The sequence below is a fragment of the Macaca fascicularis genome, chromosome 17, assembly GCF_037993035.2.
Source record: "Macaca fascicularis isolate 582-1 chromosome 17, T2T-MFA8v1.1".
NCBI classification, from domain to species: domain Eukaryota; kingdom Metazoa; phylum Chordata; class Mammalia; order Primates; family Cercopithecidae; genus Macaca; species Macaca fascicularis.
In genome coordinates this window covers 90581803-90606478 of record NC_088391.1, presented here as the reverse complement: position 1 = coordinate 90606478, position 24676 = coordinate 90581803, and the positions used below count along the sequence as shown (strand labels likewise).

The 24676-nt window shown below is 43.3% G+C and overlaps 1 protein-coding gene and 1 long non-coding RNA gene across 14 annotated transcripts in view; one reads left to right on the top strand and one right to left on the bottom strand.

Annotated features, from left to right (window-relative positions):
* The window catches only part of CLYBL (citramalyl-CoA lyase), a 280497-nt gene that overhangs the window by 180564 nt on the left and 75257 nt on the right, over window positions 1–24676 (bottom strand). The window contains exon 1 of one of the 13 annotated variants that reach the window (XM_065533438.2): window positions 19412–19538. The exons of the other annotated variants lie outside the window; for them this stretch is intronic. Coding sequence (XP_065389510.1) covers window positions 19412–19443 — 32 coding nt within the window. The 5' untranslated portion in view covers window positions 19444–19538. Of the gene's footprint in view, window positions 1–19411; window positions 19539–24676 lie in introns of those variants that run through there. 13 annotated transcript variants of the gene reach the window in all.
* On the top strand, window positions 15010–16834 carry LOC141408902 (uncharacterized). Its single transcript, XR_012426481.1, has 2 exons — window positions 15010–15143; window positions 16420–16834. It is a non-coding gene; the product is annotated as an uncharacterized lncRNA (long non-coding RNA).

Here is a 24676-nt window from a genome sequence, read left to right as displayed (position 1 = left end):
TCTACTGTTAAGTTTTGGTCTCAGAAAAACATGGCACCGATAATTCAAAATTATGAGGAATCCAAAAGCCATCTCCACCATAGCACAGCCACCGTGCCTATGTGAGTATGACCTCGAAATAACTGGAAACCCAGGAGACTCTCAGGATGCAAACCAGGCAAGAGTGTCTTGGAGGGAGGAAGGAAGAATGAATTTACAAAGAAGCTTGGCACAGTTTTTGTATTTTTGCTCTTTTGGCTATACAGTGTTTGGCTCAGGGGCATTTTATATCCTTCCCAGTGGCTTTGTCTTTATTATGTTGTTTTTAGAAATTGGGGCAAAATATGCCGGGCACGGTGTGACTCATGCCTGTAATCCCAGCACTTTGGGAGGCCGAGGTGGGTGGATCACGAGGTCAGAAGTTCAAGACCAACCTGGCCAAGATGGTGAAACCCCGTCTCTACCAAAAATACAAAAATTAGCTGGGCAGGGTGGCACCAGCCTGTAATCCCAACTACTTGGGAGGTTGAGGTAGGAGAATTGCTTGAACCCGGGAGGCAGAGGTTGCAGTGAGCCGAGATCATACCATTGCACTCCAGCCTGGGCAACAAGAGCAAAACTCTAACAAAAAAAAAAAAAAAAATTGGGGCAAAATATACATAACATAAAATTTAGCATTTAAACCATTTTCAGGTATACAGTTTTGTCCTTTCAATGTTGTGCATCCACTACCACTATCTATCTCTAGAACTTTCCCATTATCCCCCACCAAAACTGTAAGCCCACTAACATCAATTCCCCATTCCCTCCTTCCCCCCAGCCCCTGATAACCACCATTCTAATTTCCATGCTGTGAATTTGACTACTCTAGATACCTCATATAAGTACAATCACATATTTGTCCTTTTGTGTATGGCTTATTTCACTCAGCATATCTTCAAGGTTCATCTGTGTTATAGCAGTTATCAGAATTTCATGCTTTCTTTCTTTCATTTTTTTTTGAGACGGAATTTTGCTCTTGTTGCCCAGGCTGGAATGCAATGGCACAATCTTGGCTCACTGCAACTTCCACCTTCCAGGTTCAAGCAATTCTCCTGCCTCAGCCTCCCAAGTAGCTGGGATAACAAGCATGTGACACTACACCCAGCTAATTTTGTACTTTTTGTAGAGACGGGGTTTCACCATGTTGGTCAGGATGGTCTCGAACTCCTGACCTCAGGTGATCTGCCCACTGCAGCCTCCCAAAGTGCTGGGATTACAGGCATGAGCCACCGCACCTGGCAGAATTTCATTCTTTCTTAAGGTTGAATAATATTCTTTTTTTTTTTTTTTTGAGATGGAGTCTCGCTCTGTGGCCCAGGCTGGAGTGCAGTGGCCGGATCTCAGCTCACTGCAAGCTCCACCTCCTGGGTTTACGCCATTCTCCTGCCTCAGCCTCCCGAGTAGCTGGGACTACAGGCGCCTGCCACCACATCTGGCTAGTTTTTTTTTTTTTTTTTTTAGTAGAGATGGGGTTTCACCATGTTAGCCAGGATGGTCTTGATCTCCTGACCTCGTGATCCACCCGTCTCGGCCTCCCAAAGTGCTGGGATTACAGGCTTGAGCCACCGCGCCCAGCCCAAGGTTGAATAATATTCTTTTGTGTGTGTGTGTGTGTGTACACCACATTGTAGTTACCCATTCACCTGTTGATGGACACCTAGCTTGCTTCAATCTTTTGGCTATCATGAATAATGCTGCTATAAACATGGGTGTATCAGTATCTGAGACCCTGCTTTCAACACCTTTGGGTATATGCTTGGAAGTGAAATTGCTGGATCATAGTTATTCTATGTTTAATGCTTTCATTGTGGTTTGCTTAAACATAATTTTGCAAACATAACGTTGTAACTAGATGCATAACTGCAGTGTGTTGGACACACTGGAGGTAGCTGAGGTTTCAAATTGCCCTAGATAACCAAGAGCTGCCTTGTTTTTTGTCTAAGTTTGGCTCATGCAGGATGCTAGGAAGGATTAAAGACTATGCTTAAGATCCGTGCTCAAGATGACCTCTGCATATGAAAGAAGCCATCTGTTGACAACAAAGTATTTAATATTCTAGGACAATGAAATGTGCTACTGTCATGAGCTACTTCCTTTTAAATTAATTACATCAACTTAAACAACACACGACTGAATGCTGACTGTCAAACGGCCCCCAACCCTGGCGTGTGCACCTGGTTCTTCTAAGTTTGTACACAGTTGAGCACCTGGCTCATAGAAAGTACTCAACACAGGCCAGTTTCCCCGTTCACAGGTCATAATGTAAATACATAACCTAGCAAAGAAAGGAATGCATTGTTGTTAGACAAGTTATAAATCGATATGATCATTATATGAGTCCTAATTAGCATCCAAATTAATTTGCAATTATGATTTAGGTTTACAGGAAATCAACCTATGGCAACTGGGCTATTTTATAATTCAGAACTAGACTTTAAATGTTCTGAGGACATCCGTATAACTGGGTCACTGGACTTCCAAAAAGAGAAAGTAACCATCAAAGTAATATATTCCAAGAACATCTCTATAACTGGGTCACTGGACTTCCACAAAGAAAATGAAACCATCAAAGTAATATAAATAAAACTTTCCCTTACTCTTTCCAGATAAAGGAAAAAGATATCTGACGGCTTGCAGGAAATGAATGACAGCACTCATTCGGCGTGACAACCCTCATTCAGAAGAAAGATCTGAAAGTCATTAACAATATAAAGAAGTCTCCCTCTCTTGTTAATGGCTTGAGTCTTTACGTATGTAACTTTTACATAAATAACTTCCACAGGTGCCTTTTCCCTTTACAGCAACCACATTCTCTAGAAGTCACTGACAACTGCAAACACAGCAATATATCTACATGCATAAGCTTAGGTTTTGTTTTATAACTGTGAAATTTATGAGACAAAAGTATTCTATAAATCTTTATGCACGCTATACATTATCTTATGTGTACAAGCTTTTTTATGCTTGCTGACATAAAAGTAGGAGTTTCCAACCAGTAGATAAGATTAAGGTCAAATTTTTCATTCTGCTCTAAACCCAGGAGATGAGCTTACAAATAAAGCAAACAAACAAATGCATTGTTTAAAGGAAAAAATACAGATAATCTTTCTGAATACATCTCCTGTGTAAAGGACATGTATAAAAAATGAACTAACTTCGGCCAGGCGCAGTGGCTCACGCATGTAATCCCAGTGCTTTGGGAGGCAAACGCAGGTGGATCACGAGGTCAGGAGATCGAGACTACTCTGGCTAACATGGTGAAATCCTGTCTCTACTAAAAATACAAAAAATTAGCTGGGCATAGTGGCATGTGCCTATAGTCCCAGCCACCTGGGAGGCTGAGGCAGGAGAATTGCTTGAACCCAGAAGGCGGAGGTTGCAGTGAGCCAAGATCGTGCCACTGCACTCCAGCATGGCGACAGTGAGACTCCGTCTCAAAGCAAACAAAAAAACGAATTTCAAAGGTGTCCACACACTAAAAAACAAAGACAAGGTGGGAAGAAAACAAAAACCTGGTATCATACTAAGAAGCTATGGTCACTTAAACTTAAAAAAGGACAATGGAGATCGCCTGCTTTGGCCTCCCAAATTGCGGGAATTACAGGCTAGAGCCACCTCGTGCCCAGCCCCGGAAACACAAATTGGATGGCAAGCCACAACATAAAAGAATAAATATAGAGCTAGTCATGTTTGCATAATAGTCTGGGTTCAGTGAAATTTGCACTTCAACTAGATTACCTGAAGTGCCTTTTAAAGTGCTTGATAGTCTGGGACAATGAATATAGCACCCCTTTCTTCTGAAAAGATACAATATTCAAGTGGTTCCGACAGGTACCAGGAGTTCATGATGGAAAGTATTCTTACTCGCCCAGCCCCCTTTGTCTCTACTTCACCTCCAGGAAGGTAACCGATATTGTCAGCTTCTTATGAAGCAGAGCAACGTGCTTAGATATAAATCCAAAAGAACTAAAGGCATGTGCAGGTGACCAGAGTAAAGGAGATGGAGCCAGAAAGGGCTCTTTTCCAAGGAGCATCTTAATCCTTTTCCTCCTCGCCCCTTAAGGCAAAAAGCCTCCAGGCTCTCAGAGCTCTGTTTTATCTTGAACTTGCAGAGCATTCTGCATGAGCCTTCATTTTTCAATAGTGAGCCATTTTTTCTTTTCTTTTCTTTTTTTTTTTTTTTTTGAGACGGAGTTTCACTCTTGTTGCCCAGGCTGGAGTGCAGTGGTGCAATCTCAGCTCACTGCAACCTCTGCCTTCCAGGTTCAAGTGACTCTCCTGCCTCAGCCTCCTGAGTAGGTGGGATTACAGGCATGCACCACCATGCCTGGCTAATTTTTGTATTTTTAGTATAGACAGGGTTTCACCATGTTGGTCAGGTTGGTCTTGAACTCCTGACCTTAGGTGATCCACCCGCCTTCGCCTCCCAAAGTGCTGGGATTACAGGCATGAGCCACCACGCCCGGCTGTGAGCCAATTTTTTAAGACCCCCAAAATAAGTAAATTAGATTAAAAAGCAGACTTAAAAAGATGTGGGCTGAGCAGAGTGGTGCACACCTAGTGATCCCAGCACTTTAGCACTTTGGGAGGCCAAGACAGGAGAATCACTTGAGGCCAGGAGTTCGAGGCTGCAGTGAGCTAAGATCACGCCACTGCACTCCACCTGGGCAACAAAGCAAAAAACAAAACAAAAAATAAAAGGTGTGACGAAAACAATGCCTAACACATAGTAGACAATAAATAAGTAGCTGCTGAATGTCAGTGTGGCTCTAAAGTCTGACACGCCTGGGTTTGAATGTTGGCTGCTACTTACACAGGAGAGAGGGTATCACTTCACTCCTTTGTGAAATAAGTAAAGTATGTAATCTCAGCACTATGGGAGGCCAAGATGGGCAGATCACCTGAGGTCAGGGGTTTGAGACCAGCCTGGCCAACACAGTGAAACCCCATCCCTACTAATACAAAAATTAGCCAGGCAAGGTGGTGCACACCTGTAATCCCAGCTATTCGGGAGGCTGAAGCAGGAGAATCACTTGAACTCGGGAGGCAGAGGTTGCAGTGAGCCAAGATCACACCACTGCTCTCCAGAGTGGGTAAAGAGTGAGACTTCGTCTCAAAGTAATAATAATAATAATAATAATAAAATAAATATATAAAAAGTGAAACTCAAGCCTTTGTTAAATGGGAATAAAACCACATCCTCAGGCCAGGCGCAGTGGCTCACACCTGTAATCCCAGCACTTTGGGAGGCAAAGGTGGGCAGATCATGGTCAGGAGATTGAGAACATCCTGGCTAATACAGTGAAACCCCGTCTCTACTAAATACACAAAAAAATTAGCCGGGGCCGGGCGCGGTGGCTCAAGCCTGTAATCCCAGCACTTTGGGAGGCCAAGACGGGCGGATCACGAGGTCAGGAGATCGAGACCATCCTGGCTAACACCGTGAAACCCCGTCTCTACTAAAAATACAAAAAACTAGCTGGGCGAGGTGGCGGGTGCCTGTAGTCCCAGCTACTCCGGAGGCTGAGGCAGGAGAATGGCCTAAACCCGGGAGGCGGAGCTTGCAGTGAGCTGAGATCCGGCCACTGCACTCCAGCCCGGGCTACAGAGCAAGACTCCGTCTCAAAAAAAAAAAAAAAAAAAAAAAAAAAATTAGCCGGGCGTGGTGGCAGGTGCCTGCAGTCCCAGTTACTTGGGAGGCTGAGGCAGGAGAATGGTGTGAGCCCGGGAGGCAGAACTTGCAGTGAGCCGAGATCACACCACTGCACTCCAGCCTGGGTGACAGAGCAAGACTCTGTCTCAAAACAAAAACAAAAACCACATCCCCCCACAGCTGCTGCTATCTTACTGGACTTAAATGAGACAATATATGTAAAGGGGTTACATTTCCTGACATGCATTAAGTTCTGGGAAATGGCAGCTATCTTTACTTTTGTTGTGGGCCATTTGCAACCTCCTATATACTTTTGGTCACAGAGATTATTTAGAGACTTGGTTGCCCCTGAGGGCACCCAAGGCTGTCACTGCAACATCTCTAACCTTGCACCATGCTGGGATGAAGTGACAATCGGCCTGGGCTCCTGGCTGTCTTAGAGCATCCTCTGTAACATCACTGAACCAACGTCAACTTCCTCTGCGTGGAGAAGAAAAATTCACACTCCAAAACTTGACATCAACAAAGAGATCTTGACAATCAGAGAGGGAAAAAAAATCCAACTTTTCCATAATGAATACTAAATCATTTGTTTTCAAGTTCTTTCATGCTGTGTTCAGACAGACAGTGTGTATTGCCAGTGTCCCATTATACCTTAACGCCAAAAAGAAAAGCATTCAAATGTTGATTCTTGAGGTATTATGTTTACTTATCACTCCCTGCAGCAAATATACATTTGAGTTCTCTGAAGACTGGTTCACTCCATCCACAAAACGCTAAGAGCCAAGACCAGTGGGGTCCTTCAACGTTACGTTGTGAAAGGGACATCAAGGCTTGAGGGCCCCTCAGCTGCTGGGAAGAGTTGTGTGTGTTAGCCTGGAAACTTGAGGGAGTCAAAGCCTCAGACTTCCCATTGCAAACACCACCACAGGACGGGCCTCGCCTCCTCGTCATGGGTCCAGTGTCCAACCTGGAGTGTTTACAAGTAGCCATTTAGCGCCTTCCTTGGTGCTGTTTTTTTTTTTTTTTCTGTTTGAGATGGAGTTTTGCTCTTGCTGGCCAGGTTAGAGTGCAATGGCGCAATCTCGGCTCACCACAACCTCCGCCTCCAGGTTCAAGTGATTCTCCTGCCTCAGCCTCCCAAGTAGATGGGATTAAAAGTGCGCTCCACCATGCCTAGCTAATTTTAAGTAGAGACGGGGTTTCTCCATGTTGGTCAGGCTAGTCTCGAACTCCCGACCTCAGGTGATCCGCACGCCTTGGCCTCCCAAAGAGCTGGGATTATAGGCGTGAGCCACCGCGCCCAGCCTTGGTGCTGTTTTTCCACCCTGGGTATGGTTGTTGCTGCCCTTCCCAGGAAGGAGAAGAGAAGAAATGGGAATTCTAATGCCTGTTTTCTTTGCTGGCTGCAATTTGAAATGGGAAAGTGCAATAACATTAGGTTTATTTATTTTTTATTATTTTTTTGAGACGGAGTCTCGGTCTGTCACCTAGGCTGTAGTACGGTGGCATGATCTTGGCTCACTGCAACCCCCGCCTCCCAGGTTCAAGCAATTTTCCTGCCTCAGCCTTCTGAGTAGCTGGGATTACAGGCATGTGCCACCACACCTGCCTAATTTTTTGTATTTTTCATAAAGGCAGGGTTTCGCCATATTGGCCAGACTAGTTTCGAACTCCTGACCTTGTGATCTGCCTGCCTTGGCCTCGGCCTCCCAAAGTGCTGGGATTACAGGCGTGAGTCACCATGCCCGGCCAGGTATGTATGTATGTATGTATGTATGTATGTATGTATCTAGAGACTGGAGTTTTGCTCTTGTTGCCCAGGCTGGAGTGCAATGGCACGATCTCAGCTTACCACAACCTCCACCTCCCAGGTTCAAGTGATTCTCCTACCTCAGCCTCCGGAGTAGCTGGGATTACAGGTGCCACCACACCCAGCTAATTTTGTATTTTTTTTGTAGAGACAGGGTTTCTCCATGTTGGTCAAGCTGGTCTCGAACTCCTGACCTCAGGTGATCCATCCACCTCAGCCTCCCAAGGTGCTGGGATTACAGGCATGAGCCACCACGCCAGTCCCAGGTTCATTTTTTAAAATGTCAGTGTTTAACATTTCCTCCATGTTAATGATGAAGGAAAAAAAAAAATCTTACTCCGAAAAATGACTCTTTCATAGAACATCAGGGTTAGTTTCTGAGTGGCACGTTTTAAAAACATTTAATCAGTAATCTGAATATATGTCAACACCTTCTGGCGGTGTGCTATAAAATGTGAACCTTGTCAACAGCAACAGAAAAAGGTGACACACTTGGGACACAGAGCTTTTATGCTGACACACAGTAATAATATAATTTTAAAATTTATCATCTGTTTAGCTGCAAGCAACAACAATTAATCTTTTTGACAATTCATACAATGCTTTAAATAACACCTGGGCAGAAAAACAACACATTCTAATTTTTACTTTCATCGTCTTCCAGGGCTTTATAGCTACAAATGCGTATAAAGCCACACACAATAAATTTTGTGATTGGGATTAAAATGTTAGCAAAAAATATTTCCCTTGTCACCGCATGCCCCTCCTTGCCTCAGTTAATAAAATTACTTAACACGAGAACTGGAAGTGAGAGCAAGTCCCAGTGGAAATGTGGGCCTCTAAGGGTTCATTTCTGTCACGTCAAATGACATTTTATTCCCAAATCATTTAACCTATGACTTTGCATAACTCCTTATAGCTTGAACGTAATTCTGATGGGGACCCAGAAATGACACTGATCCCTCAACTAGAAACTCCATCAAGGCACAGCAATACTGAGCCCTTCTGATTTAACAATTAAAAAAAAAAAAAAAACAGGAGCCGGGCACTACTCGGGAGGCTGAGGTAGGAGAACTGCTTGAACCTGGGAGGCGGAGGTTGCAGTGAGTCAAGGTCGCGCCACTGCACTCTGCACTCGAGCCTGAGAGACAGAATAAGACAGCATCTCAAACAAAAGCAAAAACAAAACAAACAAACAAACAAACAAAAAAAAGTCCCAGCATGGCAAAACGTCTTCAAAACGTTCAGAAGCATGAAAACATATATGTGTTGTAAAGATTTGTTTCATGTGTCCTGTGAGGCTTCCTGAGATTTAGTATTAGGCCACATTAACGACCCTAATTAATCTCTTTCCTATTACACATGAAACCAAATGTACATTCCCAGATATACCTGTTGACCCAGTGCCCTGCTGCCCTGGTGCTTTAAAAGCCTATGGACAGGCCAGGTGGGGTGGCTCACGCCTGTCATCCCAGCACTTTGGGAGGCTGAGGCAGGTGAATCACTTGAGTCAGGAGCTTCAGACCAGCCTGGCCAACATGGTGAAACCCCATCTCTACCAAAAAATACAAAAATTAGCTGGGTATGGTGGCGGGGGCCTGTACTCCCAGCTACTTGAGAGGCTGGGACACAAGATCTGCTTGAACCCAGCAGGCAGAGGTTGCAGTGCACCAAGATCAAGCCACTGCACAACAGAGTGAGACCCTGCCTCCAAAAAAAAAAAAAAAAAAAGGCTGGCCACGGGGGCTCATGCCTGTAATCCCAGCACTTTGGAAGCTGAGGCGGGAGGATCACTCAGCCTGGCCAGCTACTCAGTAGGCCGAGTGGGGAGAATCGCTTGAACCTGGGAGGCAGAGGTTACAGTGAGCCAAGATCACGCCACTGCACTCCAGCCTGGGTGACAGAAAGAGAGAGACCCTGTCTCAAAAAAAGTAAAATAAAAAAATAAAAGCCTGTGGGATAAAGCAGAGCCAGTATCAGCACAAAAGAAGACACAAGTGAGAGTGAGTAAATCAAAAGCTAGTGACATTTGCAGATAAAACTACAGGAGGATTGTTGCAAATAACAGTTACCCCACTTTCTGCAAACCACTTTACAATTACCCTTCCAAGATTATACCCATTTTACAGATGAGGAAAGCAGAGTGTTGCAATTCAGGGGCTCTCCCAATCCAAATCTACATCCCATGTGTTTTGTAATGTCACACACCCCAAACATCAACTAAGACCCCAAAATAATACAGAAGCTAAGAGGGCTTGGCCAAATGCATAAGGGCATTACAGGACAACGGCTGTGGTTTGGAAAAGTAGTAGCAGCAGAAATACATAGAAAAAGATGAGCTCTGTTGAAACAGAGAAGACAGGGTCAAAAGAGGCAGTATGTTACAATATACAACTGTACATTTGTAGAAAAAAATAGAGACTTAAGCTGTCTACAGATACTTCCTTCTTCTCATCTTTCATCTTTTGCGTTTTAAATTTAATTTGTGTGGGTTTTTTTGTTGTTGCTGTTGTTTTGTTTTGGTAGAGATGGGGTCTTGCTATGTTGCCCAGGCTGGTCTTTAACTCCTGGCCTCAAGCAATCCGCCTGCCTTAGCCTCCCAAAGTGCTGAGATTATAGGAACAAGCTACCATGCCCAGCCTCATACTTTTTTCCCCTTCTTTCCCAAGTCTAGGCCTCCTAGGATGTAATCAAATCAACTTTTTACTATGTGCCATGTGTCTTATGTGTTGAGACTTGAATCGTAGATTTAAATTTCAATAACTTTTACTAACAATCTTTGTTTCAGGACCATGTGCAGTGGCTCATGTCTATAACCCCTGCACTTTGGAAGGATTGCTGGAGCCCAGGAGTTTGAGACCAGCCTAGGTAACACAGGGAGACCGTGTCTTTACAAAAAAAACCTAAAAATTAGCTGGGTGTGGTGGCACATGCCTATGGTCCCAGCTATTCAGGAGGCTGAGGTGGGAGGATCTCTTGGGCCTGGAAGGTTGAGGCTGTGGTGAGCCATGATCGTGCCACTGCACTCCAGCCTAGGCAGCCTTTTTTTCTTGGTTGGAAAAAAAAAAAAAAAAAAACAACTCTGACATGGTTTTGGAGTCAGACTTCTATACATCCCTTAACTTTGTCCACACATTTATTAGCAAAAAATTATAGAACCTTGTCTGGAAAAGACTTGCCAAAGGAGAACCTGCTATTCTACATGGAAAGTCAAACTTTCTTTAGTGGCCACTCCGACTGAAGGTCCATCACTATAAATTCCAATGTGAGAGTCTCAGCAAAAACTGTGTAAAGGCTTTCTTTGTTCTTTGTTACTGTTGGGGCTCAGAACACGATATCCCCAAATACACACCTTGTCCTACTGAGTACTATAAACTGAAAGAAATCCAGAAAACTGCAGAAGCAGGAAGGTCACCCTCAGACCTTCTCCCTCCTCTCCTGAAGACCCTCCTGTAACAGGTGTCCTGGGCCGGGCGCGGTGGCTCAAGCCTGTAATCCCAGCACTTTGGGAGGCCGAGACGGGCGGATCACGAGGTCAGGAGATCGAGACCATCCTGGCTAACACGGCGAAACCCCGTCTCTACTAAAAAATACAAAAAAAAAAAAGTAGCCGGGTGAGGTGGCGGGCGCCTGTAGTCCCAGCTACTCGGGAGGCTGAGGCAGGAGAATGGCGTAAACCTGGGAGGCGGAGCTTGCAGTGAGCTGAGATCCGGCCACTGCACCCCAGCCTGGGCGGCAGAGCAAGACTCCGTCTCAAAAAAAAAAAAAAAAAAAAAAAAAAAAACAGGTGTCCTGCCCCGTACCCAGAGAAAAGAAACGTCACGCCGGGGACGGTAGCTCATTCCTGTAATCCCAGCACTTTGGGAGGCCAAGGCGGGGGATCATCTGAGGTCAAGAGTTCGAGACCAGCCGGGCCAACATGGTGAAACCCCCTCTCTACTGAAAATACAAAAATTAGCCGGGCGTGGTGGCATGTGCTTGTAATCCCAGCTACTTGGGACGCTGAGGCAAGAGAATCTCTTGAACTCGGGAGGCGGAGATTGCAGTGAGCCTAGATCACACCACTGCACTCCAGCCTGAGTGACAGAGGGAGACTCTGTCTCAAAAAAAAAAAAAAAAAAAAGTCACACAGAAACACCAAGAAGAATCTGAACAAACAGGCCTTGCTAAGTTTATTTATTACATTAGATTCAAACCCTTTTGGTCTCTCATCATATTTCTGCATGACTGTTCATAAAAACACGGTTTTCCCTGGGTCTTTGAGGCTTCATTTCAGAAGGCTCCTGTGTCACATAAAACTTGTATGAAATACATTTGTGTGCTTTGCTCTTGCTAACCTGTCTTTTGTTATAGGGGTGTCAGCCATGAACTCTGTAAGGGGTATGGAGAAATATTTTCCTACTTATAAAAGGAACCGATCCCCCAGCAGAAAGGGACCCAGTGACAGGTTCCTCCAGGACCCAGCTCTGAAGAGCTTCTTGGGAAGCTTCTTTGAAACGGTAGCAGGAACTTTTAAATATGGACATTTTAGTTTTAAAGTTAGAATTCTGGAATGGAGCCCAATGAGGGGATTCGTGGCCTACCCAAGCCATACCGCTCTTGCGGTGGGGTGGATGAGGAACCTGAGGCCAAGGACTTCGCGAACATGCTGAGGTCTGTTGAGGCCCCCACGATGGTTAACCACTTTCCTACCCCTACAGGGCAGAAAAATCACTTCCCCACTGAGGAGTTATTTCCCCCAACTTCCAAAAGGAAAAAAATTCTCCCACTTAATCAACTGATATGCAAGTTTCCTTGTAACTGTTATTATTATTTAGGTCTAAGGTCTGAAACAGAACTACCCAGCCAGTGGGGAAAGCACTGATGTCCAGGGCACATGCGCAAGAGAGCAACTCTTAAAACGTGTTTAATTACAGGGAGCCCCTCACAGCATGGAGCCAGGACACACAGCTCTCAGAAAGTAATTTTCCATTTAGACGTGCTCCTTGGCTAATTAACGAATCAAGCGGGCCAGCAGTCTGGACAAGGAGACAAGGAGCACCCCACATGTTACAACACAGGTAAAGGTATGTGTGAGCCGGAATGGAGATGGAACCTGCTGGAACCAAATGTGAAAAACAGCCATTTATAGCGGTGGCCCTGATGGATGGGTAAGTGCCCGACTGGTGAATGACATGCTGCCCTCTCACTTCGAGGCTGAAACATGGAAACACTCTGGCCATCTGCTGTGTCTGCGGAGGTCCCCAACACAGACTTGGGGAAGGAAAATGTGTGCTTTGGTTGCAGCTGTAGCACACACACGTGCACAGCGAATCTGTGCGCGCTCTGGGCTCTGCCAGGTTTGCAGGCTCGACCCTCAATGACTGACGTTTTTCTCCAATTGTTCTATCAGATTCCCCAGGTTTTTACAGGAATTGGTTTGTGTAGGGGGTGCAGGACACACAAGGGAGGGAGGACGCAGAGCAGCCACTGATTTTCAAATGAGCCCAATTCTACTGTGACCACTGAAATGCCTCATAGATGAAGGAAAGAGGTTCTAGTGCCTTGATGGAGGTTTGCGCCAGCCATAAATCCTGCTTCGCTTCCTTCCATTTACAGTTTATTGCATTAACATTTCTTTTGTGCCGGCTGCTGCTGGGAACCTATTGTAAATTTGGGCAATTACGACTTTTGTTCCATCTGTCCCTCCCCTCCTCAGTACTGTAACTTCAAAGGTGGCCAATTCGGTAGGGGCCAGCTCTGTCTCTTAAACCCAACCTGAAATACATGTTAGAAATCACAGGCTCCGAGAGAAAGGTAGCAGAATAAATCAGAAAGATGCTGCTCCAGCCTTCTGAGATAGTCTTAAAATAATCTTTCTTAAACCTCCTGCACAATGCTCCCAAGTCAAAGCCTGGATAGGTATCTTAGTGCCTCCGTGTCCAAATCCCCCTTAAAGTAGATGTATGAGTCATTACTGAACCATGTCAAACAGGGAGTGTGCCCCCAAATACTGGGGTTTCCACCAGCCCTGCCTGTGCTTGGGTTTCAGTGGTACTTAAAATAATCTCTCTCAATGTATCTGCATAAACCAGAGTGGGTCACATCACTGCTGCTGTGAGGATGAGGCAGCCTGAGGAAATCCCAGGATGCTGGTGAAGGCCCCACAGCAGATAAGGAGGGTGTGCACCCAGTTGGAAGGCTTGATGGATAATACCGAGCTGCCTCCATTCCTGATAAGCTGTCACTTGCTATAGGGAAGAGAGAAAGAGAAAGCCTGTGTTCCCAGGTGTGCTGGTGACTTTAAGGGCAGGAGGATGCTGCACTGGTCAGTTTTATTCTCAACAGTTTCCTAAGAACCTACTTCGTGCTTTGGTGAGTGCTGGACTGTGGTGGATACAAAGATGAAGAAGGATAATCCCTGTCTCAAGAAACTTAAAACCTAATAGAGGAGACAGATCTAACGATAATGAATATAAGATGCTTCATAATTAGTTTCATAACATAGGCACAAAACCCTATACATCCCAGTTCCTCAAAATGTTAAACATAGAGTTGCCATAAGACCCAGATATATAATTCCACTCCTAGATATATACCCAACAAAAATGAAAATGTGTGTCCAACCAAAAACTTGTACACAAATGTTCATAGTGGAATTATAATGGCCAAAAAGTGGATATCCCCCCCAAAATATCCATCATTGGAATGGATAATGGGGTATATTCCTACAATTGAACACTACTGGGCCAGAAAAATGAAGTACTAATACATGGTACAAAATGGACAAACCTTGAAAACATTATGCAGAGTGAAGGAAGCCAGAGATAAAAGGGCATATTTATGTAGTACCATTTATAGGAAATGTCCCAAACAGACAAATGTATAGATTCAAAAAGTAGATTAGTGGTTGTCAGGAGAAAGGAAGAAGGGTGCATAGGGAGTGAACCCCAATGGGTATGGGGTTGCTTTTAGGGTAAGGAAAATGTTCTGGAATTAGATAGTGATGATCATTGTACAACTTTGTGAACAGACTGAAAACCACTGAGGTGTGTCCTTTAAAAATGTGAACTTCATGAGAGTTGGATTATGTCTCAATAAAGTGATGATTTTTAAATGCAACGGGAGGTTAGCGTGGGGAGCAACTGTGCCTAAGGGCAGGGCTGGCACACGTAATGCCTCTGCTGGCATTAAGCACAACTTGTGGATTCTAAGCACTTTCTTAAAATGAAAGAATAAGCGAAGAAAACAAGTCACTGGGTTTACTGTTGACTTCCAGACTATCATATCCATCCTGGCTATGAAGGATGGACACTGAGTTTCTATGTTCTGAAACTGTTATTACTTAGGCACAATCCACAGAAAGAGCAGTCTGAAAACTCAGGGACTCGGAGCTCCATGCAACGTGGCTTTCAGGATCCTAGAAACCCTCGCTCTGTGTTCCTACCACCCTGGACTGTTTCATCATACCATGGGTCCCTCTGTATTTATTTGCCCTTTGCACTGTGAATGATTTGGAGGCAGTGACTATGCCTTTTTTCTCTGTATCTCTAGAACCAGCAGCACATAGAAGGGACTTGCCAGGTGACTGTGAAAGAAAGGAGGAAGTCACTATTTGCTTATGAGGAGCATATAGTCTAAATTTCAAGCCTTCTCATTTCTCCATTTTCTTATCAGGTACAGTGATTACACTAAAAATATTCTGGTATTCTAGTGCTGGTTTTTTTTGTTTTTTAGGTCAAAATGGGTCATATAGTGGCATTTCATATGGCTCAATCTAACACAAAGTCACTAGAAAGAATGTCTTTCGGGTCCCATTTCGTTATACAAAATGGTTTTTAAACTTCGGTCCCTGAAGATCCTTTGGGGAGCACCAAGAGAGAGGTGAGAGGGAGTGAATTTGATCCCCAACTGTCCCTTTCCCCCCTAAAGTTTTAGAGTTTCTATGTAAGAGTCAGTTTGAACAAAAGACTTGGATCTAAAAATTAGTTCGTAACTAATTTATTTATAGAATTTATTTATAACTCTAGATCAACTTAGATCTTCATTAAGAAAATATCCCCAAAACATGTTCTTTAGATCAAGGAAATAAAAAGTAATGCTTAAGCTTTTTGCTTTCAGTTCATTGGAAAGCCACAGTGCTTACACATTTTTATGCTGTCTACCATCAGTGCATCTAGGGAGGGGCATCTATGGAGGAGGCTACCATGTGGGAAATTCTTGAGTGGGCAGTGAGAGAGGGTTAGCAACTCAAAGCAAGTAATCCAAGAGTTAATCAGGAGAGACACTCAATCCAGAAAGTGCTCATTAACCCAAGCCTTTCTGCATAGTGTCCCTACCACCCTGCTGCCTCTAACTAAACAAAACACGGTAGGTCTCCTTGTGAGAGAGCGCTTTTGTTCACATAGGAGGCTGACAGCTATTTGCGATGAGGGGTTTTTGTTTGTTTGTTTGTTATTCAAATAACTCTTTCCCCCTGAGGAAACTGAAAGGGAAAATGTCAGAAGTATGTGATTAATGATTTTTAAAAATAGATGGGATCTCCTGGTTGAATTGAAAAGTAGGTATTGAAAAGAATCCATTTCTACATGGTAGATTTTCATATGTAAGTTTGATATTAATTCTTTCAAAAGAGTTGTGCCTGTGAGTCAGATAAATGACAGGAAGGTCTGTCTAAATACCAGCATCCTCGGAAGGGCAGCTGTTCAGAAACATTCTCAAATCGTGAAGATAAATAGAACCGGAACACTGATGATTCCATCAACTGATGGTGAGGGAAGCATCCAATTCTATCTTAACCTCCAAGCTGTGCAGTATTACGGTGCTTCCTAAAATACTTTTAAACAAATACACAAAATGCCCATGTTGCTGGGGATGGGGGAAGTTGGTGATTGGGGTTGGGGGGACACAGGGAAGAGAAAAACATAACCAAAATCTACCTTCTTTTTTTAAGGTTTCTTTTAATCAGATCTTAAAGCAAAGACAGAAGCTGAAAACATTTATAGTAAATAATCAGCAAAGAACTCTGAAAGCTTCGCCGACCAGAACCCCGGAAGGAGCCGGCCTGGTACTACCAGGCATGACTGGCTTTAGTGGATTTAACAATAAAAAAGAAGATGGCGCCAAATGACCAAACTACACGCAACCTTCCCTTCCCACAAGAAGAGTGGATAAAACTTTCCACTGGGGCTGGGGGAGGAGGCAGGGGACCAGTCCAGAGAGATAAAATGCTACTTAACACAACAATGTGGATAGCATTTAGGCCACATGCAAATTTCATCCACAGAGCTTGCAAATGGCATGCAATTTACTGCTCAGAGGATGTAACCTATTTGAGTCTAGAGAGCTAATTAATAAAAGTCTAAAAAGAATGCAGAGTTAATCGCCATCTATCTCCTGGGCTATTTCAACTTGGTTTTTTACAGTTGCTGTTAAACAAAATTCTAAATACTGTCATAGCAATCAGTTATTAGTTACCTTAACAAGGTGCAAGTTGGTGTTGGTCAAAGTTAAATCCTTTTTTAAAAAAAAAATACTTGAAAAAGTTGAAGCTGCTCTTCTCTTTACAGCATGTTCTGTGATGGATAAAAATTGCATCTATAAAGGTTTCAAGCCAGGTCACATTTAGAAAGTAATAGTAAATAACAGTAACTGGCAAAACACAGTCCTAGGTCTTACTTGCAATTGCTCAAGTTGAAACAATTGAATACAGTCTTCAAAAACCATACTCTCATTTACAGATATGATTGGGCACATGGGATTTCAATCATGCTCCTTCATTGCTGAGAATCATGAAATTAAAATGGTAGTAATTTTTACCTCTCACTTTTCTCTTGCCTTTTTCTTCCTTTAAGCATGCCTGCACTAAGTAATTTTTGCTTTTCACCGATAACGAGAAGTTAAAGCCAGATTATTTTCTTTGGGACGACCTGTCAGTGATTGCAAGAATATAGTTCAAAACATCCTGTAACTGATATATACGCAGCCCACCCTAAATCCTGTCTCCCCTGAAGCTTGCTGAAGGAAAGTGTGACGCCTCTCCATTCTGACCTGGTATGTATGCTTCTGGAATCCTGAAGCTGAGAATGAACTATATCCGCTTTACAGTAATGAGGCTTAAAATGTCAAAGATTCTATAAGAGATTTTTGAGTGGATAAGATACCTGATGAATTTATATGAAGGTGCTGGGACCCCAGATTCCAGTCAGAGTGTACTTCCTAAGGACCCCCAGATTCCAGTCAGAGTGTACTTACTAAGGACGGGAGGGGTGATGCTTGGGGTGTGAGGGCAATTTTATGGAAAGTCCTTCCAAACCTGAGGGGGCAGACCTGGAAAATGCAGGTTTCACCTTGGCCTCAGTCCCAAAGGTGCATCTGTACCACTGACTTTTGTCAGGATGAATGATGGTGCTGAGTAATTTCAGGAAAGCAACTCATCTGCCCAAATATGATATGACTGCCAAAATATTCAGAATAATGTAGCCTAGCACTTCCTTCAATGTAATTTTACTTTCTGACTTCACAAATAAGGAAGAAGTTGTCTTTTGGCCACTTTAGCTTTTGCACTGGCTTTAATTCCCAGGAATGGCCACTGTCAGATCCTCCGTTCCATGCAGGAGCTGGAGGAGATGGAAGGAACGTATTTCTTCTCTCTTTCTTCATGTCACCACCTTCTCATTTCCAGTTCACTTGCTATTCTTAAAGAGTAATGCCAAGTTTGTACACTAAAAAAAAAAAAGAATTGGACTAAAGAAAAGCCAAATAAGTAATATAATTAGTAAATACGCTAATTCAGATTAAAATATAAATCTTTAAAAAGTTCAACTTGTTATATGTAAAATTATTTTAATGACATATTGGAGAAAAATCTGGCATTACGCTGGCCAAGAAGGCAATACATTTAAGGCAATCTTACAAAGTATATGAAATCACAGACTGTAATATCCTGCAACTATTTTAATTTTAAAAGCTCAGTTTACAAATATATACTAATATTTTTCTCACATTTAATCACTCCCCCACTGTTTTAGCATAAGAGCTAAAATAACCTAAAACGGCCCCCTAAAACACACACAGCAAGTCTGTTACACAGATCTGGAAACCAAAAAAATGTATGAAGGAAGGAATTTTCAATAATCTGAAACAGAGTAGCAAAAAAATGTGTGTGGTTTCTAGGTTTTCACTACTAATAAAAATTTTTCCTGGGAAAATTTTACTTTAAAGCAACTCTAAATGAAAATGCATATAATTAAGGGAAAGACCATTGCTTCAAACAGATTGACTGTCTTTAACAAGTTTCTCTCTTTCTAGCTACTCAGATATGCTATATTTCCTAATTATCACCTTTTAAGGGCCATCTGGGCCCATTCCTCCCCATCAGGGGGCAATTCCATTTGCATTGTTCCTGGGCTTAGTCATGATCAAGTAGTCTGGTGGTAAAGTTCATTAGAAATTAGAACAGAAGCATTCAACCCAACACAGTAAACCAAGTATCTGATACTCAGGCACCCGTAGGAGAGATGATAAGCATGTCAGACATATTCTCACATAACTAACAAGTCTTCAATGTGCATTTTATCCAATTGCTTAAAGAAACATTCAGCCTGGTCCCTGACCAGGTATGTAATGAAGATTTGATTAAGTCTCCTCACACTGCAAAACATTTCTCAATTAAGGCAACGTAAGTATAGTCCCTTATGTCTTTTGGTTCAAAAGTCTATTAAAAACCCTTTAATGGTTCCCTCATTTAGCCTACCATTCACAAGCAGTATACTACTTCCTTCCTGTAGAGAACACACAAGAATTATCCTAATTGTATTTTCTGTGAAACAAACGCACATTACAGGAAAAAGCGGATCCAGCCCTCGGTCCGATGCTGACTAGCTATGGGTCCCTTCTGTCCTCACCAAGAGATCATCCTATAGATTCACAAGCTCTTTACAAACCTGTGTGTGTGCCAAAGGCATGCCTGGCCCATGGGTATGCTAGATAGTTCAGGCAGCTGCTCTTCAGCAGAGTTGACTGTAAAAGGTATGGCTAATTCAAGGCAGGCATATAAAAGGTTTCCCGCTTCATACCTCACAAGGTCTGATACATAAAACCCAGGAAATTGTTACCTGCCTCATCTTGCAATTTCTGAGCCTGGCTTGCAAAGGCCATCTTAATCCGCAACACCAGCCTATTGAGATTGAGGAGGAAGGAGTGCTCCATGCTGAGACCCACAGCCTCTTGGAGCTACACCTTAGTCTTGCAAATGAAGACAGCTGCAGCGGGCCCTAATCTATGCAAGGCAGGTGTAGCCCCAGGGCTCTCTGCAAGTGACCCTTGGAGCTATTAGGGCTGGGAAGTTAAGAAGTTACAGTTATAAAAAGAACTATTTCATAGCCTCTCATTATGGAGGTTACTAAGCTTTCTAAAGGAACAATGGCTTATTTCCTCCCATTTGCCTTGATATCCTCCCCTGACCTTCTGAAATTCCCTATTTAGACAGTTCCTAATTCTGACCCCAGCTGGGACACTTTAAATTGGTGGCATAGCTCGTCCCCAACTGATGCTATTCGTTCAATGCTATGTTGAAAATTTGATTGTCGTCAAGTTTTCCATTTTAAAAACCTATCCCAAAATCCACTATCCAGACAGAAGTGGAGATTTCAGGAGAAAGTAATGCTTACAGAATCATCCCAAGATTCAATAATGCATATAAATGACACTTTAGTACTGCTTAGTAAATGAATCCACAGCAAAACATTGCACCACTGAAACTGAGCCAACAACAATTAACTCAAAAAGCAGTCACAGAGTCAGTCTGTCTCTCTCTCTCTCTCTCTCTCTCTCTCTCTCTCTCTCTCAACAAATACTTTTATGTCTGAGGCCAGCTCCTGGCCTAGAGTGTCCCCCAAAAGGACTGTGGAAACAGAACTCCAAAGATGTTTCTCCTCTAGGAGGAAATGGCTGCGTCACTGTGTTACCAGCAAGGCCACCAGATGCTCAGAGGGGAGGTGGTGCTGATGCTGGGCTGAGCCCGTGAGCTGAGCACTAGGAGCTGCCGGCTCCTGCGAGTCAGGCCTATGTAATCTGGGAGCACAGTTTGGAATGGAGCAGCTATATATGCTCTGGAAGAACTCAGAGCATGTAGCCTGGATTGAAAGAAGGTCTCCTCCCAGGGCTCTCACCCTTTTCTTAGCTCAGAGTGTCCCTGAAACAGCTCCACACAAATTCCTGAGAACTGCCACACTGTCTTCTCCAGCATAGCACAAAAGAGAATAAAGGGGGAAATTTGGTCCTGGAGTCAAAGGTGGGCTCTGAATCTGTTTGACTGTATAGCAGGAATCACAGCATTCTTATCACAGGGATGCAGGAGAAAAATGTCTGCAAGATTCTTTATCTTTTTTTGAAACAGGGTCTTGTTCTGTCACCCAGGCTGGAGTGCAATGGCTCTATCTCCGCTCACTGCAATCTCTGCCTCCTGGGTTCAAGCGATTCTCGTTCCTCAGCCACCCAAGTAACAGGGATTACAGGCGCACACTACCAAACCCAGCTAATTTTTGTATTTTTAGTAGAAGTGGGGTTTCACCCTGTTGGCCAGGCTGGTCTCGAACTCCTGACTTCAAGTGATCCGCCCACCTCGGCCTCCCAAAGTGCTAGGATTACAGGCGTGAGCCACCATGCCTGGCCTCTAAGAGGTTCTTGACAGAGAAGGAGTCAGCAAACCTTAAGGCCATCCTCTTATCCACTGGGAATAAACCCCTCACACCACCACCATCTAAAGGAGTGAAGTTTTGCTCAGATGATGCTTAAATTATATCGGTTTCAGTAGAGGAGGTTGCTGAAACCCAAAATCATTGTATGTAATTATAGTGAAACTTTGTCATTCAAGTTTGTTTTTTTTAAGTTAGATTTTAAGCTTACTTTAAAAATCCGGGAGCGGATATATAACTTCTGAAATAAAGATTATAAATATGTTTAAACATTGTCTTTTCTTGAAAAATTATTTTAATTTTTTATTAGTTCTACTGTATTTTTTTCCACCCTTCACTTTTGGAATACACATAATAGGCTTTTCCCCTCCTTCAATTTTTGTAGAACTGTTGAGTTTTCATAAAAGTGTAAAGTTTGAAACAAGTATGGAAAGCTTGTAAATGTACCAGAAATGCTGCGCTATACTTCCATACCCATTACTTCTAACAATTTCACAAGAAGGACCACATTTTCGTGAGTTGTGTGATGTTTTAGCAACAAGACTCCTATGGACTTTAATGGAAGTCACACAGCTAAAACTCCATGCACCACTTTGAAAATTTAAGAGTAATTGCTAAGCCCCCCTTAGAGGGTCATAGAAATACTAAAAACCAAAGTATTTTGCTAAGAACTCCAATTACGCCTGAAGGCTTACATCAGATTTTATAAAATGATTGGTCACATATATAATGTACTCTAATGCTGTTTTATTGGCTGGTTGTTTTCTTTTTTTTTTTTTTTGAGACGGAGTCTCGCTCTGTCACCCAGGCTGCAGTGCAGTGGCCGGATCTCAGCTCACTGCAAGCTCCGCCTCCCGGGTTCACGCCATTCTCCTGCCTCAGCCTCCCGAGTAGCTGGGACTACAGGCGCCCGCCACCTCGCCTGGCTAGTTTTTTGTATTTTTTAGTAGAGACGGGGTTTCACCGTGTTAGCCAGGATGGTCTCGATCTCCTGACGTCGTGATCCACCCGTCTCGGCCTCCCAAAGTGCTGGGATTACAGGCTTGAGCCACCGCGCCCGGCCTTGGTTGTTTTCTTTATAAAAGAAAGTCTTTGTGAAGTCCTGTCTGAACAGGAACATACAATACAGTGACCTTCGGTTCAAGTGTTCACTTCAACCTATAGTTCAGTCTTAGGGGGTGGTAGGAGTGGGAAATAAATGGGCCTGGGACATTTTATCTTGTTATTTATTATTTCACAGGGGAATCATTACGTTCACTGCATCATCAGACTGGTAGATTTTGCAGAAATACATGAAGCTGTTGAACATAACCAACCTGCCCTGGTGAACATTCATCCTCAGAATCCCTTGTGACTGGCTGGGTTAAGAAGGCTGATCCTCTAGGGGTGAGGAAGTGGTAGTAGCCTAAGAACCTTGCCTTAGTAGAACCTGCCTTCCTTCCAGAATCATGAGTAAGAAGGTTCATTCATTTGGTGGGAATCCAGCTTTTCTATTTTAATTTTTGTTTTGTTTTGTTTTTAGATACAGTCATGTGCTACATAACTTTGAGGTCAACAACAGACCAAATATACCACAGTGCTCCCATAAGATTATACTGGGCCGGGCACGGTAGCTAAAAATACAAAAATAAGCTGGGTGTGGTGGCATGCACCTGTAATCCGAGCTATTTGGGAGGCTGAGGCACAAGAATTGCTCGAACCTGGGAGAGAGTGGTTGCAGATCGCACCACTGCCCTCCAGCCTAGGCAACAGAAAGAGACTCTGTCACAAAACAAAACAAAACAAAACAAAATCATGCTGGGACCGGTGGCCCGCGTCTGTAATCCCAACACTTTGGGAGGCTGAGGCGGGCAGAGCATAAGGTCAGGAGTTCAAGACCAGCCTGGTCAACATAGTGAAACCTCGTCTCTACTAAAAATACAAAAAAAAAAAAAAAAAAATTAGCTGGGCACGGTGGCCTGCGCCTGTAGTCCCAGCTACTCGGGAGGCTGAGGTGGGAGAATGGCGTGAACCTGGGAGGTGGAGCTTGCTATGAGCCAAGATCACGCCACTGCACTCCAGCCTGGGCGACACAGCAAGACTCCATCTAAAAAAAAAATATATATATATATATACACACACACACACACACACTTACATACAAATATATGTGTATATATAATATTTAAATATGTATATAGCACATACAATCACATACAGTACATAATAGTTGATAATAATAAATGTTACTGGTTTATATATATATATTACGCTTTACATTTCATCTTTATTTTGACTATATGCCTCCTTATTAAAAAAAAGTTAACTGTAAAATAGCCTTAGGTGAGTCCTTGGGGAGGCATTCCAGAAGAAGGCATTGTTATCATAGGAGATGACAGCTCTGTGCGTGTTACTGCCCCTAAAGACCTTCCACTGGGACAAGCTGCAGAGGTGGAAGACAGTAATATTGATGATCCTGATCCTGTGTAGGCCTAGGCTAATATGTGTTTGTGTTTTTGTTTTTAACAAAAAGTTCAAAAAGTATAAAAAATAAAATTTAAAAATATAAAAATGCGTATAGAATAAGAGACAAAGGAAATATTTTTGTACAATGTGTTTGTGTTTTAAGCTTACTGCTATTACAAAAGAGTCATAGTTAAAAATATATATAAAATTTATAGGCCAGACGCGATGGCTCAAGCCTGTAATCCTAGCACTTTGGGAGGCTGAGATGGGCAGATCATGAGGTCAGGAGTTCAAGACCAGCCTGGCCAACATGGTGAAACTCTATATTATAAAGCAAAAAGTTGGGCCAGGTGTGGTGGCTCACACCTATAATCCCTGCACTTTGGGAGGGTGAGGTGGGTGAATCACCTGAGGTCAGGAGTTTGAGACCAGCCAGGCCAACATGGCGAAACCCCGTCTCTACTAAAAATAAAAAATTAGCCAGGTGTGGTAGCAGGTGTCTGTAGTCCTGGCTACTCAGGAGGCTGAGGCAGGAGAATCGCTTGAACTCGGGAGGCTGAGATTGCAGTGAGCCGAGATCACACCACTGTACTCCAGCCTGGGTGACAGAGTGAGACTCCGCCTCAAAAGAAAAAAAAAAAGTTAGAGTAAGTTAAGGTTAATTTACTACTGAAGAAAGAAATCTTTTTTTTTTTTTTTTAAATAAACGTAGTATAGCCTAAGTATATAGTGTTTACAAAGTCTACAGTAGTGACAGTAATGTCCTAGGCCTTCACATTCTCTCACTACTCACTCACTGACTCACCCAGAACAACTTGAGGTCCTGCAAGCTCCATTCATGGTAAGAGCCTTCTGCAGGTGTTCCATTTTAAATCTTTTATGCAGTATTTTTACTGTACCCTTTTCCTGTTTATATATGTTTAGATACGGAAATCCTTACCATTGGCTGTTATCCCAGCACTTTGGGAGGCCAAGGCGGGCAGATCACAAGGTCAGGAGTTCGAGACCAGCCTGGCCAATGTGGTGAAACCCTATCTCTACTAAAAGTACAAACATTAGCCAGGCGTG